The sequence below is a fragment of the Ammospiza caudacuta genome, chromosome 9 (assembly GCF_027887145.1).
Source record: "Ammospiza caudacuta isolate bAmmCau1 chromosome 9, bAmmCau1.pri, whole genome shotgun sequence".
NCBI classification, from domain to species: domain Eukaryota; kingdom Metazoa; phylum Chordata; class Aves; order Passeriformes; family Passerellidae; genus Ammospiza; species Ammospiza caudacuta.
In genome coordinates this window covers 32827835-32846676 of record NC_080601.1, presented here as the reverse complement: position 1 = coordinate 32846676, position 18842 = coordinate 32827835, and the positions used below count along the sequence as shown (strand labels likewise).

The 18842-nt window shown below is 35.1% G+C and overlaps 1 protein-coding gene across 1 annotated transcript in view; it reads left to right on the top strand.

Moving 5' to 3' along the window:
- RAB11FIP2 (RAB11 family interacting protein 2) overlaps nucleotides 1-18490 on the top strand; it is a 32357-nt gene extending 13867 nt beyond the window's left edge. Inside the window, exons 4-5 of the mRNA XM_058810461.1 lie at nucleotides 10383-10428; nucleotides 13973-18490. Coding sequence (XP_058666444.1) covers nucleotides 10383-10428; nucleotides 13973-14200 — 274 coding nt within the window. The 3' untranslated portion in view covers nucleotides 14201-18490. The remainder of the gene's footprint in view (nucleotides 1-10382; nucleotides 10429-13972) is intronic.
- The last annotated feature ends 352 nt before the right edge of the window (nucleotides 18491-18842 follow it).

The following is an 18842-nucleotide window of genomic DNA, read 5'->3' as shown; positions in this document are numbered from 1 at the left end:
ATTTGAAATTTAAATGCTTCAAACTGGAATCTAAAGGCTGTAAAATCAATCACTGTTTTAAATGGAAAACATAGTTCTAGAAGATTCACCTTTTCCTGTGTATTAATTCCTTAATTAATGACATGAAGTAGTTTCTTTAAAAAAAAAAAAAGGTTTTTGTTGTCTTGTTCTCTTAGAAGAGAGGGATCTTATTGTGTCCCATGGGTTAGAATGCGTGCACTCCAGATTTAAACTTAGAATCATTTTCTTAACAAAACTAATCATGGATGTGAATTAGGGAAATGAACTGAGATGCAACTGCAGTAGAAAAGAATTTGTTGCTAGAAGCTCATCTGAGCTCAACAAATTATCTGATTAGAGCCTTCTATGAGTCCAGTCAGTTCCTAGTGTCTTAAATGACATGTTTATACACAGTCTTAGAATATTTTTTATTTAATGAAGTATTTCTCTGGATTAGCATAAGGTTATGTTGTAGCTTGGTTTGTCAGAAGTTAAACTTCCATTCTAGTAAGTTCCTTTAAATAGAAATAATTCAAATAACAATTAAAATTGCATAGCATTTAATTTTTTTAAATGAAATGCTGTATTCAGTCAGATGCTAGATATAACTAGTGAAATCTTTTGAAGTTCTTGAATGCAGCAGATCTTGATAAATATAAAACTTAATGGTAATCATGATGGACTTGTTTTCTTTGTTTTGTAATTAAAAAGCTCATCACAGTGCCCATTCAGAAGGACTCTAGTCATTTGTTTCTGTCTTTGTATGACAGTCCCTTTTACTGGTTCTTGACTTTTATGTAAACATAAACTTTTGATAAGACAAATAGATATTATTTTATTTTCAAAAAGCCAAAAACAGTAAACATTCTGACCTTTTTTGTGAAACAGCAATTATGGCATAATATCTAGCATGCACTAAGTTAGAAGCTCTTTTTTTTTCTATGTTCTATTATGATGTTCTGTGTGAACCTTTTAGACTTAGTTTACTTTCTTCCAAATGTATCTTATAGAATTATTTTCTTTTGAAGTAGAAACTAATACAAAATGTGCATATTTAATAAGTTTACAGTTTAAGTTTACCTTTTATCTGTGGAGGATTGCTCGGATGGAATCCATTTTTAATTTTTTGAACTAGTGATACTGAAGAAAGAATTTGTATGAATATGTGCCCAAAATAAATGAAGCTGGGTAACAAATTCAGTATGCAGAAAGTGTAGGCAGGGAATTTAGTCTTTGGGTTGTTTCTTATTTACTCACTGTGCTATTAAGCTCTTTTGGATGAATCCCATTTGTGCAAGTAAACCAGGCAGTACATTTTTATTAGGGTGTGTCCAAAATTAGTGTTCTGTTGTGGACCAGGTGTCTGCTTTGCAGGTGGATCTCCCATTTAACCCCACTTAGCTAAGCCTTGGTTTGGGTGATGGAGCATCCTGAGCTGAGGAAATCCCACTGGAGGATGCATTCTAGGAGCACACTGGAGCCATAAAACACCCAGTCTGTGGGACCAGGCTGGACACAAGGAAAAATGGAAGGAAAAAACCCAACCCTATAGCATTGCTCCCTCAAAAAAATCCACCAAACCCAGCTCCTTCATGTTTGTGGTGTGACTGGCACGTGTAACCTTAGGGAGAAGCTTTCCAGTGACTTTGGTGAACTTTGGGTCAGGCTTAAGTCCATCCTAATGAATTGTGGTTGGTAATGTTGAGTGAGCAGTAACAATGTGGAGGACAGCAGCTCATGGCATCAGCTGGGTGAGCTGCTGAACAGCCCTTCACCAGCCCATCCTGCAGAGCTGCATGCTCTGCCACTAATTACTCCTATTTACTAATTAAACAAATGAAGATAAGTACATCTTCCACGTGTTGCTTTGCTGCTGATCCAAGAATTATAGAAGTGGTTCAGCAACACTTGTAGGATTTTTATTTTACAAAGCAAGTATGCCAGGATTATTTGAATTTTTTTAATTGCTATTATTTATTATTGTTGTTTCATGAAGGTTTTAGAAGTATTTTGGAGAAGCAAAGCAAAAACCTATTTGGTTTGTATATAATACTTATTGACAGGAAATCACAAATATGGAAATCAAAAATATGGACCCCTAATTTCTATTAATCTCTGATCTGGCAAAGCTGTTCTCTGATTTTGACTAAAACTGTAAAATAGGGATGATGCTTTGCCTCCTGCAAATGCTGAGTGGATAAATGAGTATTTTTAAAGTGTTTTTGTAGATATGATATCACAGTGTTACTAAGTGTTAAGATTGGGGTTTCCATTGTCTGTTGTAGACATCGAGATATTTATCAGCTGATTTCTTGACTATTTAAAAATACAGGAGTCTCACAGCAAAACAAAAAATGCTGGTTTTGCAAATACTACAAAATCTGTTCATTCCAGAGGTTTTGTATCATACAGCCAACAAAGAATTTTTAAGCAAACAATGTCTAGTGCTCTTAGCCAGCATTTACCAATAATGATTTTGGTGTTGTACTTCTTAATGCTCTGTTTTGAAACTTTTACCCAATATTGCCTTAAATTGCACTCATTCTTACAATTACTGCTGTTGTGGCCCTCCGGAGGTTAATTTGCAGTCAGAAGCCACGTGGCTTTTGTGTTGAACGCAGTTAAAGAAACTGAGGGTGCTCCTGGAAAACAAAGATTGTTTTGTGCCATAACCAAAGCTTGTGCATCGTTTATCTGAAATTGTTTTTGTTTAGGAAAATACATGACACCACACTACAGGCTAATAAACTGATGTGAAAATTTCTCAATTTACACCACTTGACAAGTGCTAAAAGAAAAGCATCTTTAATTTTAATGTGTTATTAGGACCTTTTTAGAGAGATTGTACAAGTTATTAACAAGGTCCTCTGAGACAGGAGACGGGTAATTAACAAGACCTACAGAAAGGGAGTTTAGGTAATTAACAAGATCTCAGCCACTGGACACAGGGAGACAAATAGTCCAATATTTAAAGCTGACAGGTTGTTACTGGTCAGATCAAATTCCAGATCTGGGAAACTGGATTGGTAAGTGTTTGGGAGCTTTCTACTAAACATTATATATTTTTAAAATATATACACATACACGAATAATGTCTGTGTCTCTATATACACATGTATAGTGTATATATAGATATCTTGTGTATATGTATATATATATATATACACATGTATGTATATACATGTATATATATACACACACATATACACAAGTAGATATATGTATATATGTATATATAGTGTATATATATGTATAGATAGTGTATATACATATATATCTTGTATGGATATACATGTGTATGTATATACACATGTATGTACATACAAGAGAGTATACATACTCTCTTGTATGTATACAAGAGAGAGGCATTAAAAAAACCCCTTCTAAAGTAGCATTTCCTTGACCTAACTATTGTTATACTTCATAGAAAAGAAGATAAAGCTTGTGTCTACATACAGTTTACACTTTATCTCAAGTTTTGACAATAAGTATGTTACATTCTTAGCAATGTGGAAGATGGAATAGTGGAGGAGAAAGGAACTTGTGAGATACTAGGATTCACTGTTACAATTACACATAATGCTCATATTTATAATATTAATCACTGGTGAATTGGAGCATAAATTATGAAAATATTACTTAATTTTTTTCTGTATTTTTTTACTGCTTCAGCAATTTTTCAAATTTGCAACTCAAAAAGAAAACAGCAGCCCAATCCTTCAATTCTTTTGCATCTTTCTGCTTGTAGTTTCTGAATGTGGTGATTTTCTTGAGCCTCTCTCCCACCTTCATCATATGTGGCTGTTAGAGCTGCCTGTCTCCTCAATGTCACATGTTCCAAACAAATCAGGGACTGCAGTTTTGTTTTTCCCAATGGAGGCAATGTTTGAAATAAGCAATGGCTCTGCATTTTGATATGGCCATTATTAGATTTGTTAAAAAATGAGTGAGGTGCCATGAATACAGGAGGCTTTTGATAACAGTGATGTGTTTGGATAATATTAAATTGCTAAGTCTGAAGCACAGCTGATACCTGTAACATTTTGAATGTGTGATGGTCAGGTGTTTACAGAAGCTTTTGCAACATCCTGGTGTTCCTCTGGGTTCCTGCTTCTCACTTGAGCTGTGACAGTAGAGCAGGTGCCAATCTCGAGTGAGCTGAAGAAGTTCTAAAGTAAAACCTGTTATCCCAAACCCCAGTGAGGGTGAGTTATTAGTGCAATAACTTCAGCACAATCAAAGTCACTGTTAAATGGTTTCAGTCTTGCAGAGTTACTGGCAACAGCTCCATTGGAATGAACCCCAAAAGTTGCCTGATGAGAGCAAAGGATTGTAGTGGCTGTGTATTTCTCTGCCAAATAGGAAATTCAGTGTACAATGCAATTCACTCTGCTTTTCACATGCCTTTTTCAGAAATGTTGCTCTCTAGATATTGCTGTACTTGCTAAAGCAATAACGTCTCTTAAGACATTTTAGCACATTTATTTCTTGGTTATTAAAAAAATGACATCAGGTGAACTATGGTATTTTCAAAATTTTGTTTCCTCTGTTAGTGTTAGCATGTCTTATTTTAAGAACAGTGTACTTCTGCATTGCTTTTCTTGAAATGAATATTTTTTTTCAGTTCTCTACTGAAATTTGACTAGACTTTAGTCACCTGTGATCTTCAGTCTAGGTAAAATATTGATGGACTAGGACAGTGCTTTAATTGTACTCTAGACCATTAATATTTGTTAATTCAGTGTGTCAGTGGAACATTATTTCAACAAGAGAAATACATTGATGGTGTGAGAGGTAAAGTGAATTTACAAAACAAGCAGAAGTCCTGCAGCGATTCTTAGTCTGTCCTGCCAGGACTGTTATCATCTGATTTGAAAGATCACTGCATGTGATAACAGAATAATGAAATCTTTTGCAAAGCTCCTGCAAAGGAGTGGTCACAGCATTTGGGACATGACTAAGGTGGGCTGGAGCCATCAACTCTTTGAGGGATATTGTAGAAATACTTGGTATTAATCTTGACTTTTGCAGGCTCCTCACCAGCAATCAGTCACTCCTAATGAGTTGACTGTTTTAGGAATACTGTTAGGAAAGTTCATCCTGCTGGCTGCACGACAAGATTTTTTCAAGCTTTCAATGTCTCTTGGTGCACATTAGGGCATGTGAAATCTTTTTTGAGAGGATGCATGAGGCATATTATCTTTCCCAAGGGAAAATGCACTGCCTGTTGTATTTCATTTTAAAAAAGAATAATTTGTTCTATTGTTCCTTTATTAGTAAATGGAGAAGCTATGTAAAAGCAATGCACTTTTTTTTTGATTTCATTATAAGAACTAAGGATTAGTTCTACTCTTTTAATAATTCAAAAATGGATCTGTAGGTTTCAGTGTAAAATATAATTTTAGGATTGTTTGATTTGTTTGTTGTTGACTTAGAGATCTCTAATAATAGGGTCTTCCAGTGGAAATCCTGGCACAACTTTTAGTCTAACAGTTCTTAGTGGTCTCTTGAGAAAAAAAAGTTATTTGCTGTAGCCCAACTCCTAGTAAGAGGAGAAATATTTATATACTTAGAATTCTAAGTAATCAAGAAGAGGCAGTGAGAGTCACAAAACCTGATCCTTTTTTTGTGTCCTCCTGGGGTTACCCAAACTCCAAAAGGCCACAGGACATGGCTTGACAGCAGAGCAATTTATGCAGTGAAGTGTGTTAAGTGATGTTCCCCAGAATCTAATTGCAAAATAGATGGTAATATGCTTTTTCTGTACTTGTTTAGCTGCCAGACAAGACAGTCATTCCTTCTCAGAATATAAAGTGAGCTCTGCATTGCCAGGCACAGCAGGCTGATATTCTATGGAAGGCTAAGTTTCTGAATTTCATTAACTGTATCTGATTTTATTAATTTCTTTTGGTTTTGGTTTTCTTTTTTTTATTTCCTTGTGCAATAGTAATAAGTTAAATGGCATCCTAATATTTCAAGATTTTTATATATGTTGTGAGAATCCAAAGAAAAATGCATAAGCACTGACATCAGAATCAGTCCAAAGACCAAGAAGTGGGCTAGGAATAGGAATTTCAACTCTAGTGAAAAATGAGTATGGCAAAGCTTTGCTAATTACCTGTATGCAGACATTCCATATTAAAGGAAAGAAACTGAAAGCTCATACTTATCTCATTGGTATAATAGATGTTTTACAGAATGTTAAGTTAACATAAATTTTAATACTTTGAATAGTAATGATTAATTTAAATATCCTAATTTTAATTTCTAATAGTATACACTACTATTAGATTAGTTACTACTATCATGTAACTAATAGGAATAGCAAAAGGTAAGTGAAAAGCTTTTGGTCCTTAAGAAAATACTCTTTCCATGGAGCAAATTTAGGAGTCTGATTCCCATTCATTATGTTGTCAGACTAAATGGCACTAAAATGTTTAAATCAGTTATAGGAAAGATTTGATGAAGATTGTTTTAATCTCTAGGCATTCAGAAGCTAAATATTTATGCAGCCACTAGACCTGATGTTTGAATTTTTAACTGCTATAAAATTTCAATAAAGTTGTAAGATGCAGCCATAAACCTGAGCTTGTGACACATCCTGAACTCAACTCCACTGTATTCTTCCTATACAAACTGTTAATTATCAACATGAAATGGAAGTATTTAATTACCATAAAAAAGTGTTATCATAAAAAAGTTTCAATTAGTTCTAATGAAATGTTTTTAAATAGAGAAAATGACACTACAGTACAAAATAATATGCTTGCTATGATTATGAAATAGCAACCCAGACCACTCTACAGAATCAGCCCTGCAGTATGTCTGTCTCCATTATTAGTTTATATTATTTTTATTTCTCATCCCTTTCTCCCCTCAGGAGCAGGACAATAGAAAAGGGTTCTCAGCTCAGATGAGCTAAAACTGAAATCTAAGCCAACGAAACCCCAGAAATTCAAACAAACTTTACTATTAGAGAAAAATGTAAAAAGAAAGTTATGTCCAAAGCTGTAAAATAATATGGAACAATAAAATAATGGATATGATTTAATCTGATAAAAATGTCTGTTGTATGAAGTAACTGTCAGGGACACTAATTGAATTCCCAGCTGGGTGAAATGGGGGACAGGACTGATTGTGCTGGGTTGGAGAAATCTGTTCTGCCTAGAGAAGGGTAGAGGGGATGTGCAAGTTGGGGGCTCAGTGTCACTTCCATGATCCTACTGCAGCTGATTTGTGATCTGTGCTGGCAGGATTTACCTCCCTGCTAGTAGCTCCTTGAAGGTGAGCAGAGAGAATGAAAATGTGTTACTGGTAAGAGACAAACTGTTGAAAATCAGTATGAGGCATCACCTGAAGGCACATGAAAAGTCCATTTGTTAGAAAAGAAATATCTTTTTTTACTTGTAAACTGAGCAAATTTTGTTTGGGCATAATTGACAAACAGTAATTATCGAAGCCCACAGTGCCAGTTTTTCACTATCACTGCTCACAGTAATCCTCACTCTACAAAAGTCCAAAAAGCTACTTTTTTTTCCCAAGCTGTGTACATGGGAACTTCTCCCATAGCAGGAGTTCCCTGCCAGTTTATCAAACTCTGGGAAAAAACCCCAGAGACTGGATTATAACAAAACTGTCACTATGAACTGTGAGTGTAACACAGGAGAAAACAATGTTGTTTTTTATAATTGTTCAGATCATCGATTTCAAAACAATGTTATTTTTTATAACTATTCAGATCCATGATTTCAGAATGCTTTTAGGCTGCCCAAAGAAAGCTTGTGCTGCTTGTACAGCATGGGCTGCAGTCCTATAGGTTTGTTTTATACAATTGTTGCCAGTAATTGAGTGAGGTGGTAACTTTAGGTGTCTATTATTGTGATGAAATTTAAATTAAAAAATAAATGCTCTTGTGAATTTCAATACACCAAACAGACAACTCCACCAACTGTTTGCATTGATAATTGTATGGGATGTTCTTTTGAGGTGTTACCTGCCCCTCAGACAGTGAAATAGGGGTGCAGTGGTGGGAATCTGCATCTGCTCACACTCACCTTGGGCTGGGGCACTGGCAGGGAACTTTGCAGGGCTCAGCAAGGCTAATGAGCTCCCACCTTACTTAGCAGACACTTTGATTTAGAAAAATGTTATTATATGCAATCTCAGCACCTGCTTCTTCCTCCAAAAGCAGTATATTTTCTATGAATCTCCTTAAAGTATGAGCAAGAGCCCTCATAGCCTTTGGATTTTTATTGGGGAATATTTTAATAGCTTTTCATTTTTGTTTTTGCAAGTGTATTCAAATTTATTCTTGCAAAATACGCAGATGTTCTCTTTTGAAATTGCAGTTATGATGTTCACAATTTTGCAGAAATTATTGCAGGTTTTTTACTGCTTAAAAAAACCCCAAACAACTAGTCCATATTGCCAGTGATTTATAGTTCTAATTTTGAAATGCAGCTTCTCATAGTCAGAACTGCTGCTTTCATTTTAAGCTACCGCTACAAAAAAGAGTCCCAGAACTTATTTCACAGAAACTAAAAAGTCATTGAAGGCAGTGCAAGATCCTGCTTTTTTAACCTTTCAGAAAGCCCCCCAGTTGAGCAGTCAGGCTGCATTATTCTATATCTTGTCTAACACGAGGAAACAGTCCCAAAAGAAAGATATCCCAAATTAACGCCACACTTCGTTAAATAGAGACATTCTTGCTTTTCACCAAGCTAATTCGATCCAGTTCAGTTAACTCATTTTTTTTGTGCTGGGATCACGGAAGGCAGCCATGAATGGAGCGAGTTCATCATGTGTTTGACACATCAGAGTGGGGCTGAAAGGAGGCTGGGAGGGAGGGAGGGACCCTGCCTTTGGCTGGGCAGACAATGCCCTGTGAAAAAGGCTCCTCATTCAAAAGGGGTTCAGCAAACAGGGCGGAATGCTGGGGATCGCTGTTCCACACAGGTGGAACGGGAATCAGCCAGGCTTAGTGACACCTCTGGGTGTCTGCTTGGGACTGCTCCTCTAATCCAGTCTCTGTCAAATACCCTCAGATGGTTTACAGGATTTATTTCTGAGCAAAAGTTTGCCTGCTTTAAAAAAAAAAAAAAAAATTAAAAAAAAAATCTTTACATAAAAATACCTTCATTTATATTTTATGTATTTTTTGTTCACAAATTTATATATGTATATATATGTGTAAAATATATATATTTTACATATTTTAGTTCACAAATTTATATATATATATATATATTACGTATTTTTAGTTCGTAAATTTTTTGCCCTTCCACTACTACACCATGAAATACGTGGTTTATAAATTCAGATAACAGTCACAAAATAGATGTTCCCTAATACAACAAAATCTTCACAATTTAAAAAAAAAAGTATATGTATATATATGTGTTTTGTAGCTCTCAGTCACACATCGCCCTCAAAGCCAGTACATGCAGTCTAACTAAACAGATTCTGTGCTGTGAAAGAATGTGCCTGCTGTGGTGCTACCAAGTAAATAATATTTGTGAGCCATATCTAGATTTTGGACACATTTTTTGGGAATGTTTTATCTCCAGACCTGCTGTAGCAAGTACATAAGAACACAGCATCCCTGATTTTTGAAGATACTTGCTGATAATTACACCAGCCTGTGTGGACAGTTTCTTAAGCCTGACATTTAGACAGTGGCTGTTTTTATCAGTATCAACAACATTATGAAAGAGCTTTCCTTTCTGGTTATGCATAATAATCACTAGGTTTATAAAATAATAGATTATTTACTCAGTTTTAAGTGCCAAATAAATGTAGCTTACAGAAGATATCTTTAGCCCTAAGCTGTTGATCTCACTGGAATTTTGTGTTCTAGGAGCTTTGTCCTCTAGGAGCTGCCATGAAAGCTGGGAATACGTGTTAGTCTGTAGGGTTTGGTTGTTGGATTTTATCAATCTCATCCCAGGGACCTCTTTCTAGGATATTTCATTTAAAGTAGCACTCCATGCTTAGAAGCTCAAGCTAAGTCTAGAGATAAGAGGAGAGATAAGGAAGCCAAATCCATAATTGCCTTTCTTGCATTTCTTCATTAGTTATTCAAATTTGATGACAAAAAGAATACAAAAAAATACAAGAATTGTGAACAAAGAAAATATTCAATTTTCCTTTAATTTCTAATGTTTTCTTTTCCTAAGTTAAAAAAAATCAAGAAAATAAACTATATTAAATACTTTGTAGCTGTGTAAGATTATTATATATAATATATATATAAATCTTATACAATAAGATTATTCTTATGCATTCAAACTGTGGTGTCTAATTCAGTACTGTGTTCTAGCAGATGTTTTGGTCAAATAAGTGTGCCCTGCTAATATTTGTTTGGTATGGTTTTTTCCCCACAGTTTTAATGTGAATCCTTCTGGCTCTGAGGATCTCAGGAAAAAAACGGTGAGTTATGAAATGGAAAGCCATCAGCAAATGCCAGCTAATTGATACTTGTATAAGCTTATAAGCTTTTGTTCTTTTTTAACCTTTTATATGGAAATGTTGAGGTTTTTATTTTTCTTTTGTTGACATATCCAGAAAACCTAAGTAGAAAAGCACAGGCTTAATGTTAATTTGGAAATAAAGAAGAGTTTTGCACTCAGTGTGGGGTTTAGCTGTGACATCATGAAGAGGGCAATATTTAGTTCTTTGCACAAAAGGTAAAAACACCCCAAAACCTGAATTTAGGAGTGGTTTAGATGACTCTAGAGAAGTAATGGTCAGGTGAGGAACTCTGCATTAGGCAGTGATTTATTAATTGACCAGACTGGAGCTTACCATCACTGTAATTACAGACTTGAGGACAGTCTCTAGAAGGCAGATCAAAATTAAAATTATAACCTGATATGTTGTAGGATTAAAAATGCACATAATAAATGAACAGATGAAAACACTAAAAAATATAAATGCTAGCAGGTATAATTCAAAACGCTCTTGTTTCTAAAAGTACTGAGAATAAATTTTGTACTAAGAAAAAACAAAAAGTAATCCACAGATTGCCTGGATAGTGTCTTTGTTTGAAGGAAAATGTGGTCTTACTAGAATTTGTTCTGTGAATAGATGACATCTTTAAAAGTGGGTTTGTTTTCAATCTCTAAAATATATAGAAAACAAGTTTCACAAGCAAATATGACTTTGTACTGTTTGTTTTCTGCTGGTTTATGTAAATGATTTGTAATAACATTTGATGTTATTGTAAATGCCCAAGTTTTTATAATGTAAGTAGCTGGTGGGAGATGTCAGAGTATTTGAAGGCTGCCTTTGATCAGATAGTAAACTGAATTCTACCAGGCAGTTACTTAATCTCTGACAAAAAGAGACATCAAAAAATTGATTTAACTTAGCAGCCATTGTCTGTAAAGTAACCATAATTACAGTTTCTATGTGCTTGCAAATGCACTACTGCAAATCATGTAATTTATTGCTGGTAAAAGCGTTGGTTTAATTCTTTTAAGAAATAAGATGTGGATTGTTTTATTTAAAGGATTTAAAGGTGATAAAAGAAATCCTTGATGATTTTTCCTTTGGAATACCAGCCATCCTAAATGTCTGTTATAGGATTATGAGGTGGTGCTCATTTAATGCAAAATACAAATTACGTGGGGAAGAAACTCTATCTCAACCATAGTTTTGAATGAAACCATTTGAATTTCCTTTTAAATATTCAGGATTGCTTTCTAAGGTGTTTGAAGTAATTTATTATTAGATTCTGTAATATTAGCCCTCACCAAGTTATTACATTTCTTCCTTGTGCATATTATTTAGTAATTATGTTTGTGTGTCTTCTCCTCTGATGCCAACACCTGTCTCTGAAGGCAGTGTTCAAATGGGAGCAGTAGCCAGTTGAAAGGGCACCATGAGCTCTTTAAGGCCTAATTAAGAACTGAAAGGAAGATGAAGTAAGTAGGACAAAAGATGTGAAAGTAGCTTAGATGACATTCCCAGAGCAGAATTCCTCATTAGAACAATGAGGAGATGATCAGGGATTGCCAGGATTCATTTTATCTGTCCTTTCCTGTGGCTGGCAGTGCGTACCCCAACAGGGTTTTGTAGCTGAGACAATAATTCTTTGCATGGCTTGTTTAGAACCCTTTTTTCCCCTTAAAAAATTAATTATAATATTATTCTTAAGCATTAAAATGGTGATGTCTATTTTTGTAAATAAATAAGTGTTCCTTATAAATTTAAATATTACCTACTGTCTCAAGCTGAACATACCAAATCTTAATTTTACCAATATTAATTTCTAAATGCTAGTATAGTTCTGCTAGAATTTTCTTGCATAATTAAGACATGTATGGAGCATGTGCATGATAAACATCTCTAAAGCAAATATATTACACACAATTTTCCAGTAAACTTGATTGCATAATTAAAGTCATCATTGCACTACTTTATTCCTGTTTCTTTGCCAAATCAGAAAATTAGGCAAACCCTGTATTTCAGGCATATAAGTTTTAATGCTGTTTTCTCGAGTATGGAGAAAAATTCAGTAAAGAGAATAAAATTTAATAAAGAGAAAGTTTTACCTCCTTCTTGTAGAAGAAAATGTGCTAAGAATATGACAACAAAGTGAAGTTACTTTCTCTTCTATACTTGTTGAAAATGGATTGCAAACCAATTTATAAATTTCATCAGGTCAGCCATTTTAATAAAGTGGCAGTTACTGATTACTTACAATCCCTTAACTTGGTGCATTTAAAATACTGAATATGCATCCATAAATGTGACATTTAATGTCTCAAGTGCAGAGAGAAACCCTTAAAAGCATATTTTAGAGAGCTACTGTTAGAGTATAATTGATGGAGAGAGCTGATCTGTCACACTTCAGCCTATTTGCAGGGCACCATCACTTTTAATTAGGCTCCTTTGAAAACTTTGCCCAGCTGCATATTTTAATGGGTCGACGTGTGCCAATGTGCAAATATGGAGCTGTATGGAAAGAAAAGAATGGGGCACGGAAAAGGAATGAGTATGACTATTATGTGGTGTGCTTCTTAGCTGTGCAAGCTTTATAATTTTTAATGACATGCTTCTACTGTAAAATCTGCCTTGTGTGCCCTGTTAGAAGTGCTGGACTTTGTAGGTTCCATATCTTCTAAATGTTTTCATTTCTGAATGAGGTGAAGCATACTGCTTAACATGTCTAACAGTGCTGATACTTCTGTAAACCAACACACAAGAAGACATTCACGTTTACAGTCTTTAGGATTACATGTTGTCCTTTTTAAGATGACTAATTTTTCCATCTTTAATATCTGCACTTACTGAGTCATCAGAAATCATTGCAGAAACAATTCTGTTTTCCCTACTGCTTAATTCTGGGCCTCTCCTGCTTTAAACAAAGCAAGGTCTTTTATAGGTACACATTTATTTCTGCCTTAAGTGCTCTAGTGCAAGTAAGATGTAACCTTTTGCCTTCACCTGCAATTTAAAATTGAAAGTTTTATTATGTGATTCAGAAGCCAAGGCCTGGAGAACCGCTGGTGACTACAAATATTTATGTGAAAGACAGATGAGGGCTGATGTCATGTAGAGCTGAGTAAATGCTTTGCTGTGATGCTCTCCAGAGGAAAATACTCAGAGAAGTTACAGTAGGAGTTGAATTCTCAGGGCTCTTCTCTTGTTATTCCATAGTTAAGGGGGTTGGTTTCCCAAAATGAACCTGCCAGCTGTTGTGCTCACTGCTCATACAGTCACTAACTCTGTGTGTCCACCTCACTGAGATTTTTCTCTGAGATGACAGAGTGGGAAATGTTCAACCAGCTGGGCAGCCCATCTCCAGTTGTCTGGAGGGAAAAGCACTGCGGCAAACAGGTGTTGCTGAAAAAATTGCTTTTCACATCAAGAGATGCACATGAGAAACACAAAAAGCAATAACCAATTAATTTTCTGGAGACTCTGAACCGCTTAATGCAATCTGGTGTTTTCCCCCACTTACCTGCAGGAAGGAAATCCTTTTGATGCCACTGCAGGATACCGAAACCTCACTTACGAGGAGGTCCTGCAGGAGCTGGTGAAACACAAGGAGCAGCTGAAGAAGAAGGACAGCCACATCCGAGAGCTGGAGGATTACATTGACAATCTGCTGGTGCGAGTGATGGAGGAGACCCCCAGTATTCTCAGAGTGCCATACGAACCCTCGCGCAAAGCTGGCAAATTCTCCAAAAGCTGAGACAAATTCTCCAAAATGCTGCTTTCTGCTGCATGCATTAGTGGAAGGAGATCACACTTTATTATTTTGTCTTCTCTTCATTCCTTTTCTCCTAAGAAATTCCAGCAAAATGGGGAGGAGGGACAATGGCGTGGGTTTTTCCTTTTTTTTAAAAATCCAAACACTAGCAGGGGCTGCCAAAAGTTGTTTTATGTTAAATTACTTAGGTACCTTTTTTTTTCTTTTTGAAATTACATTAAGGTACAGAATACTTAAAATAGAGTTAATGATACATAATAAATATGTCCATGCAGTTTATATAATAGCTTAGTGTTCACCATGTGACAGTTTCAACAGAGAAGCCTGTGCTGTTATGAATGTTTTCTTGAATGATTATTGGTATTAGGCACATATATTGTTCTTTTTTTTACAGCATGCCATCAAGACCACTGTTTTCAATCCAGTGTAGTACTCTACTAAACCTAAGTGTGGTTTGTTGCAATGGAATGTAGTCCTGCACATATTAGAGGAAAACAGTGATGCACAATCAATCCTTGCAGAGTAAATGCTGTATTCTATACAATGTGCTTTTTTATATAACAATGTCAAAAAAACCCCCATGCCATTTCTGTCTTGGCACACTGGAACCAGTTATTTTACACTTAAATGCTGAATTTTGTGTATAATGAGTGAACTTTGGTAGTGAACTCATGACATAAGGTTGTTTTGAGGATCTTTTTGTATGAAGTTACTGCATGCCTTTTCATGTGTTAAAAGTACTTTGAACAGTGTTCACAGAGTCAGAGGTACTGGAGAACTCAAGCATGGAATAAAGAAATGAATACTTCTGTTCAGTCAAAGTCTACTGCCATGAAAATGTAGCAGAAATGGAGATGCTGACTTAAATAGACACGATAAATCAATTTAAGGTTGAGTTTTACATTATATATGTGTCTTAACTTTTTAAATCTTATGACAATGAAGTATATGCCTGTAGAAATAGGCCCTGTTGCTTAAACACATCTAGAGTACTTAGGCTTTTCATTAAAAATATCTGTATTCCATGTAAATAGTTCTAAAAGTCAGTTCTCACTGAGAAAAATGAAAGAAGAATGTAGTAAATATCTTCCTGATCATTTAATAATTGTTTGTAAAATGATGTATGAAAAGGTACCTGTTATACAGTGAATTGGAAAAATATAGTGATGAAGGTATAATGGGAAAATACTGTAGGGGAAACCTTAAAATATTAAGATGAATAGATTTTAACTTTAATTTCCTTAATAAGAGTCTTACTTGGATTTTCTGTTGCTGTGAAACAGTAAAATGTTATTTAAAACATGTACAGAGGCTATTTTAGATTTGGATTTAAGATAATTGTCTTCTCCTTTCTTTCTGCACCTGATCTGTTGGGGTTTTTTTACAGCACCATGGCATGGCTGCTGCTGAGATGACCAAAAAAGCTTGAAATTAAATTCTAATTTGTTGTTGTTGTTGTAAAAGATTTTAATACATTTTCATTTTTAAAACTGCAGAAATTGGTAATATCTTGAATACTACTTATATATGGAAGGGTTGAGAAAGTTCTGTCTGACTGCTTTTGATGTCATTAATATTGTAGGACAGCACAGAAGTATTCTAGTTACAAAAAAACCTTCTTTGTACAAATCCTCTCAGATTTCATTTACTTATTTTTGGCTTTTTCTCCTTTATTTTCTTCTTTTATTTAGCAACTACCTCCCAATCCCCATTTAGCACTGTCCCTAAAATGTGTGCAGCCAGAGTGCCCTGCCCAGCTGTAGAGCTCTGCATTTGTGTTTTGCAGTGCAGAAATCCATCCCACACCAGGCAATCTCTCTTTGGTCAGCCTGAGGATGTATCAAGTTTGGTACCTCAGAAACCACGTGAATGTTCTTTTCACCCACTTAGGATCTCGATGACTGTAAATTTGTTGTAATATATTCAAAGTGCCAAAGGTCATGTACTGGTTCATGGTATGCTTGCTCGTAGAAGTTGAGGTTTACACTCAATTAGATTTTCATTTTCTAATTACACCAGGATGTGTTTCAGTTACTCAGTATTTCCATAAAAGTTCTTAAACATTTTCAAATGCTTGGCTGCAGCCAGTGGTTTTCTCCTGTTGCTGATGGGGAATTGTTCTGCAATAGTTTTGAATTCCACCCTCATTTTCAGCTAACTGGTATGAGACTATCTCTAGTATCCACAGTGCTTAAACCATCCCCACCAGTGAGGATTAACAACTGCACTAACCAGAGAATGTGCTCCAGTGACTTCTCACATGCAAGCCAACTTATAATTATTAAAATGAAACTCTACTATATTTAGCACCTCTGAAATCACTTCTTTTAGAATGTAAATGTAGAATATCAAACTGCATAATTGACTAAAAGCAGATCATTTGACATATTTGCATACCAAGAACGATAAGCAGATTAAAGGTAGCGAAAAGATCAATTTTTGTGCATTAGTGAAGAAATTTAGTGAAGCTTTGAATGTGCTATCTAGTCTTTATCTGATCTCTGAGTGAATAAAAGCACCTTTTGTTTCTAACAATTTGTCAAGAAAGAGGAGAGAACAACAAATGCAATTTAGAAAAAGGTAAAGTTACTGAGAGGCAGAATGGGACATTAAAATTATGAAGATATTTTTATAGAGTTTATAGGTAAAAATACAGGCTACTTTTGGAGCAATTCTTGAAGGATTACATACACATCATTTTCTGCTTAGAAGGAAAATATTAACATTTTCCTATATTCTGAGATTATTTTTTAAAAGCATCTTTACCCCACATGTATTTTTGATCCATGCAGCTTTCAAATGAAAACTTCTCATACAGAGTAATCTGTATGTTGAAAACAAAGGAAGTTCTGTTTTTCCCATAGGATAAAATTGTAGACTTTCTTGCAGATCATTTTAAACCCATAAAAACTTGCCATTTGTGATCAGTCTTTCTTGCCCTTTAAAATGTAGGGATGAAAATTTTGAACATCTCCACATTACTTTGATATTTTCTCTCCTAAATTAGCATAATAGTTCATCCATGCATGCACTATATTTTGAAATTATCCTTTGAAACAGCTCTGCCATGTATTTTGCTTACTTAAAAGGACAAATATGAAGGCCATACTTTAATGTTGTAAGTCAGAAATGTAAACTTTCAGCCATTCAAGAAAGATGTTTAATATTTATGTATGTTACCTCTTGCTGCTGTATTTTAAGTTTAGCTTGGTTTTCCACCTCCTAATGAATGTAGCATTCTCTCTAGATTATAACTGCATTTATTGCTGTTGTCTCTGTGTCAAGAACTATTTGTAATTTTCCAGCTGTGGAAATGCTGCCTTGTATTTAGAAAGGTTTCATGATTTGGGGACCTGATGAAAATCATGCTCATTAGATACTAGCCTGCATTTCTTTCTGTACAGGATGCCCTTTCTTGGATGCATCTTAAAACAAACAGAACTGCTGTCTTAATGTGTTTACTGCTGCACTGGGGGTTTATTTATGCTTCCAGCTTTAAAGAAAGATTATTGTCCTACATCAAGTATGTAAAGTGAGCTGATGCTTTTCTGCTCTTTGTACCATTGCTGTTGTAGATGTGATAGAGGTGTTAGCTGGGCTTTTACAATGGTGAATTTAGAGCATGTTGACTAACTTGCCCTTCTTGGAAGTACTTGCTGAAGGATTATAGCTCTGCTGTGTTCATGATGCTACATTTAAGGGTCTGTCAGCACTTTCAGTAGGAAACCCTATTTTCAGGGATTTGTAACTTTAAAATTTCAATACAGTTACTGGAAGTATTTAATATGCAATAGGTAGCACTTTAATCTGTTTATGAAGGGGTTTAAGATTTGTTTCTGTTGAAAAGGTCACAGTCTCCTAAAGCACGGTGGGCATTTGCTTTATCTTTTATAATTTCTACATTGAGGAAACCACTGTATGTTACAAGTGGTTGAGCCATTCCTATTCATCTTAGAAGCTTCCAGATGTATTACAGTGTATTATAAAAAGCTGAAGATCCAGGTTATATAGGAAGTCTGTAAAGGATAGGATCTCTACTTATAACTTAAGGGTTTTATTTTGTCTTGTGCATCAATGGTAGTTTGTCTACATTTAATAATGGTACAGAATCATAACTATATGCACTTGTGAGAACTATAAACTTAGAATGCATGAAAAACTTTATTTTTGTTCCATTATTGCAACTTCAGATCCTTTAATTTGATGAAAATGTTATCTTAATATTTTAATTTCTGTTCATTAAATAAATATTGCATGTCTAACACTAATAAAGCACCACAATGCACTACTGCAGTATTTATTGAATTGTGACATTAATCTGTGTTATGCAAAGCATGTGGCTCCTAAACTCCATGGTGTTAAGGCTCTCAGACCACAGAGGGATATTTCCTTAGGGACAGCTCTGAATGAATATCCCAGATGTTTGCAGGGTAGCCATTAAGGGAAATCTCTTCAGTAGTATCCAGAACTTTGAATTAGTGGAAAAAATTGTGTATTCTTAAATTGTGTATGTCTTTTTTCATATGGTATCTGCAATTCCTTTAAATGCACTATTCCTCTGATACCATGTCTGTGTAAGTATTACCAGGAGATCTTTGGCTCTGCAGGCCAGAGCAGCATTTAG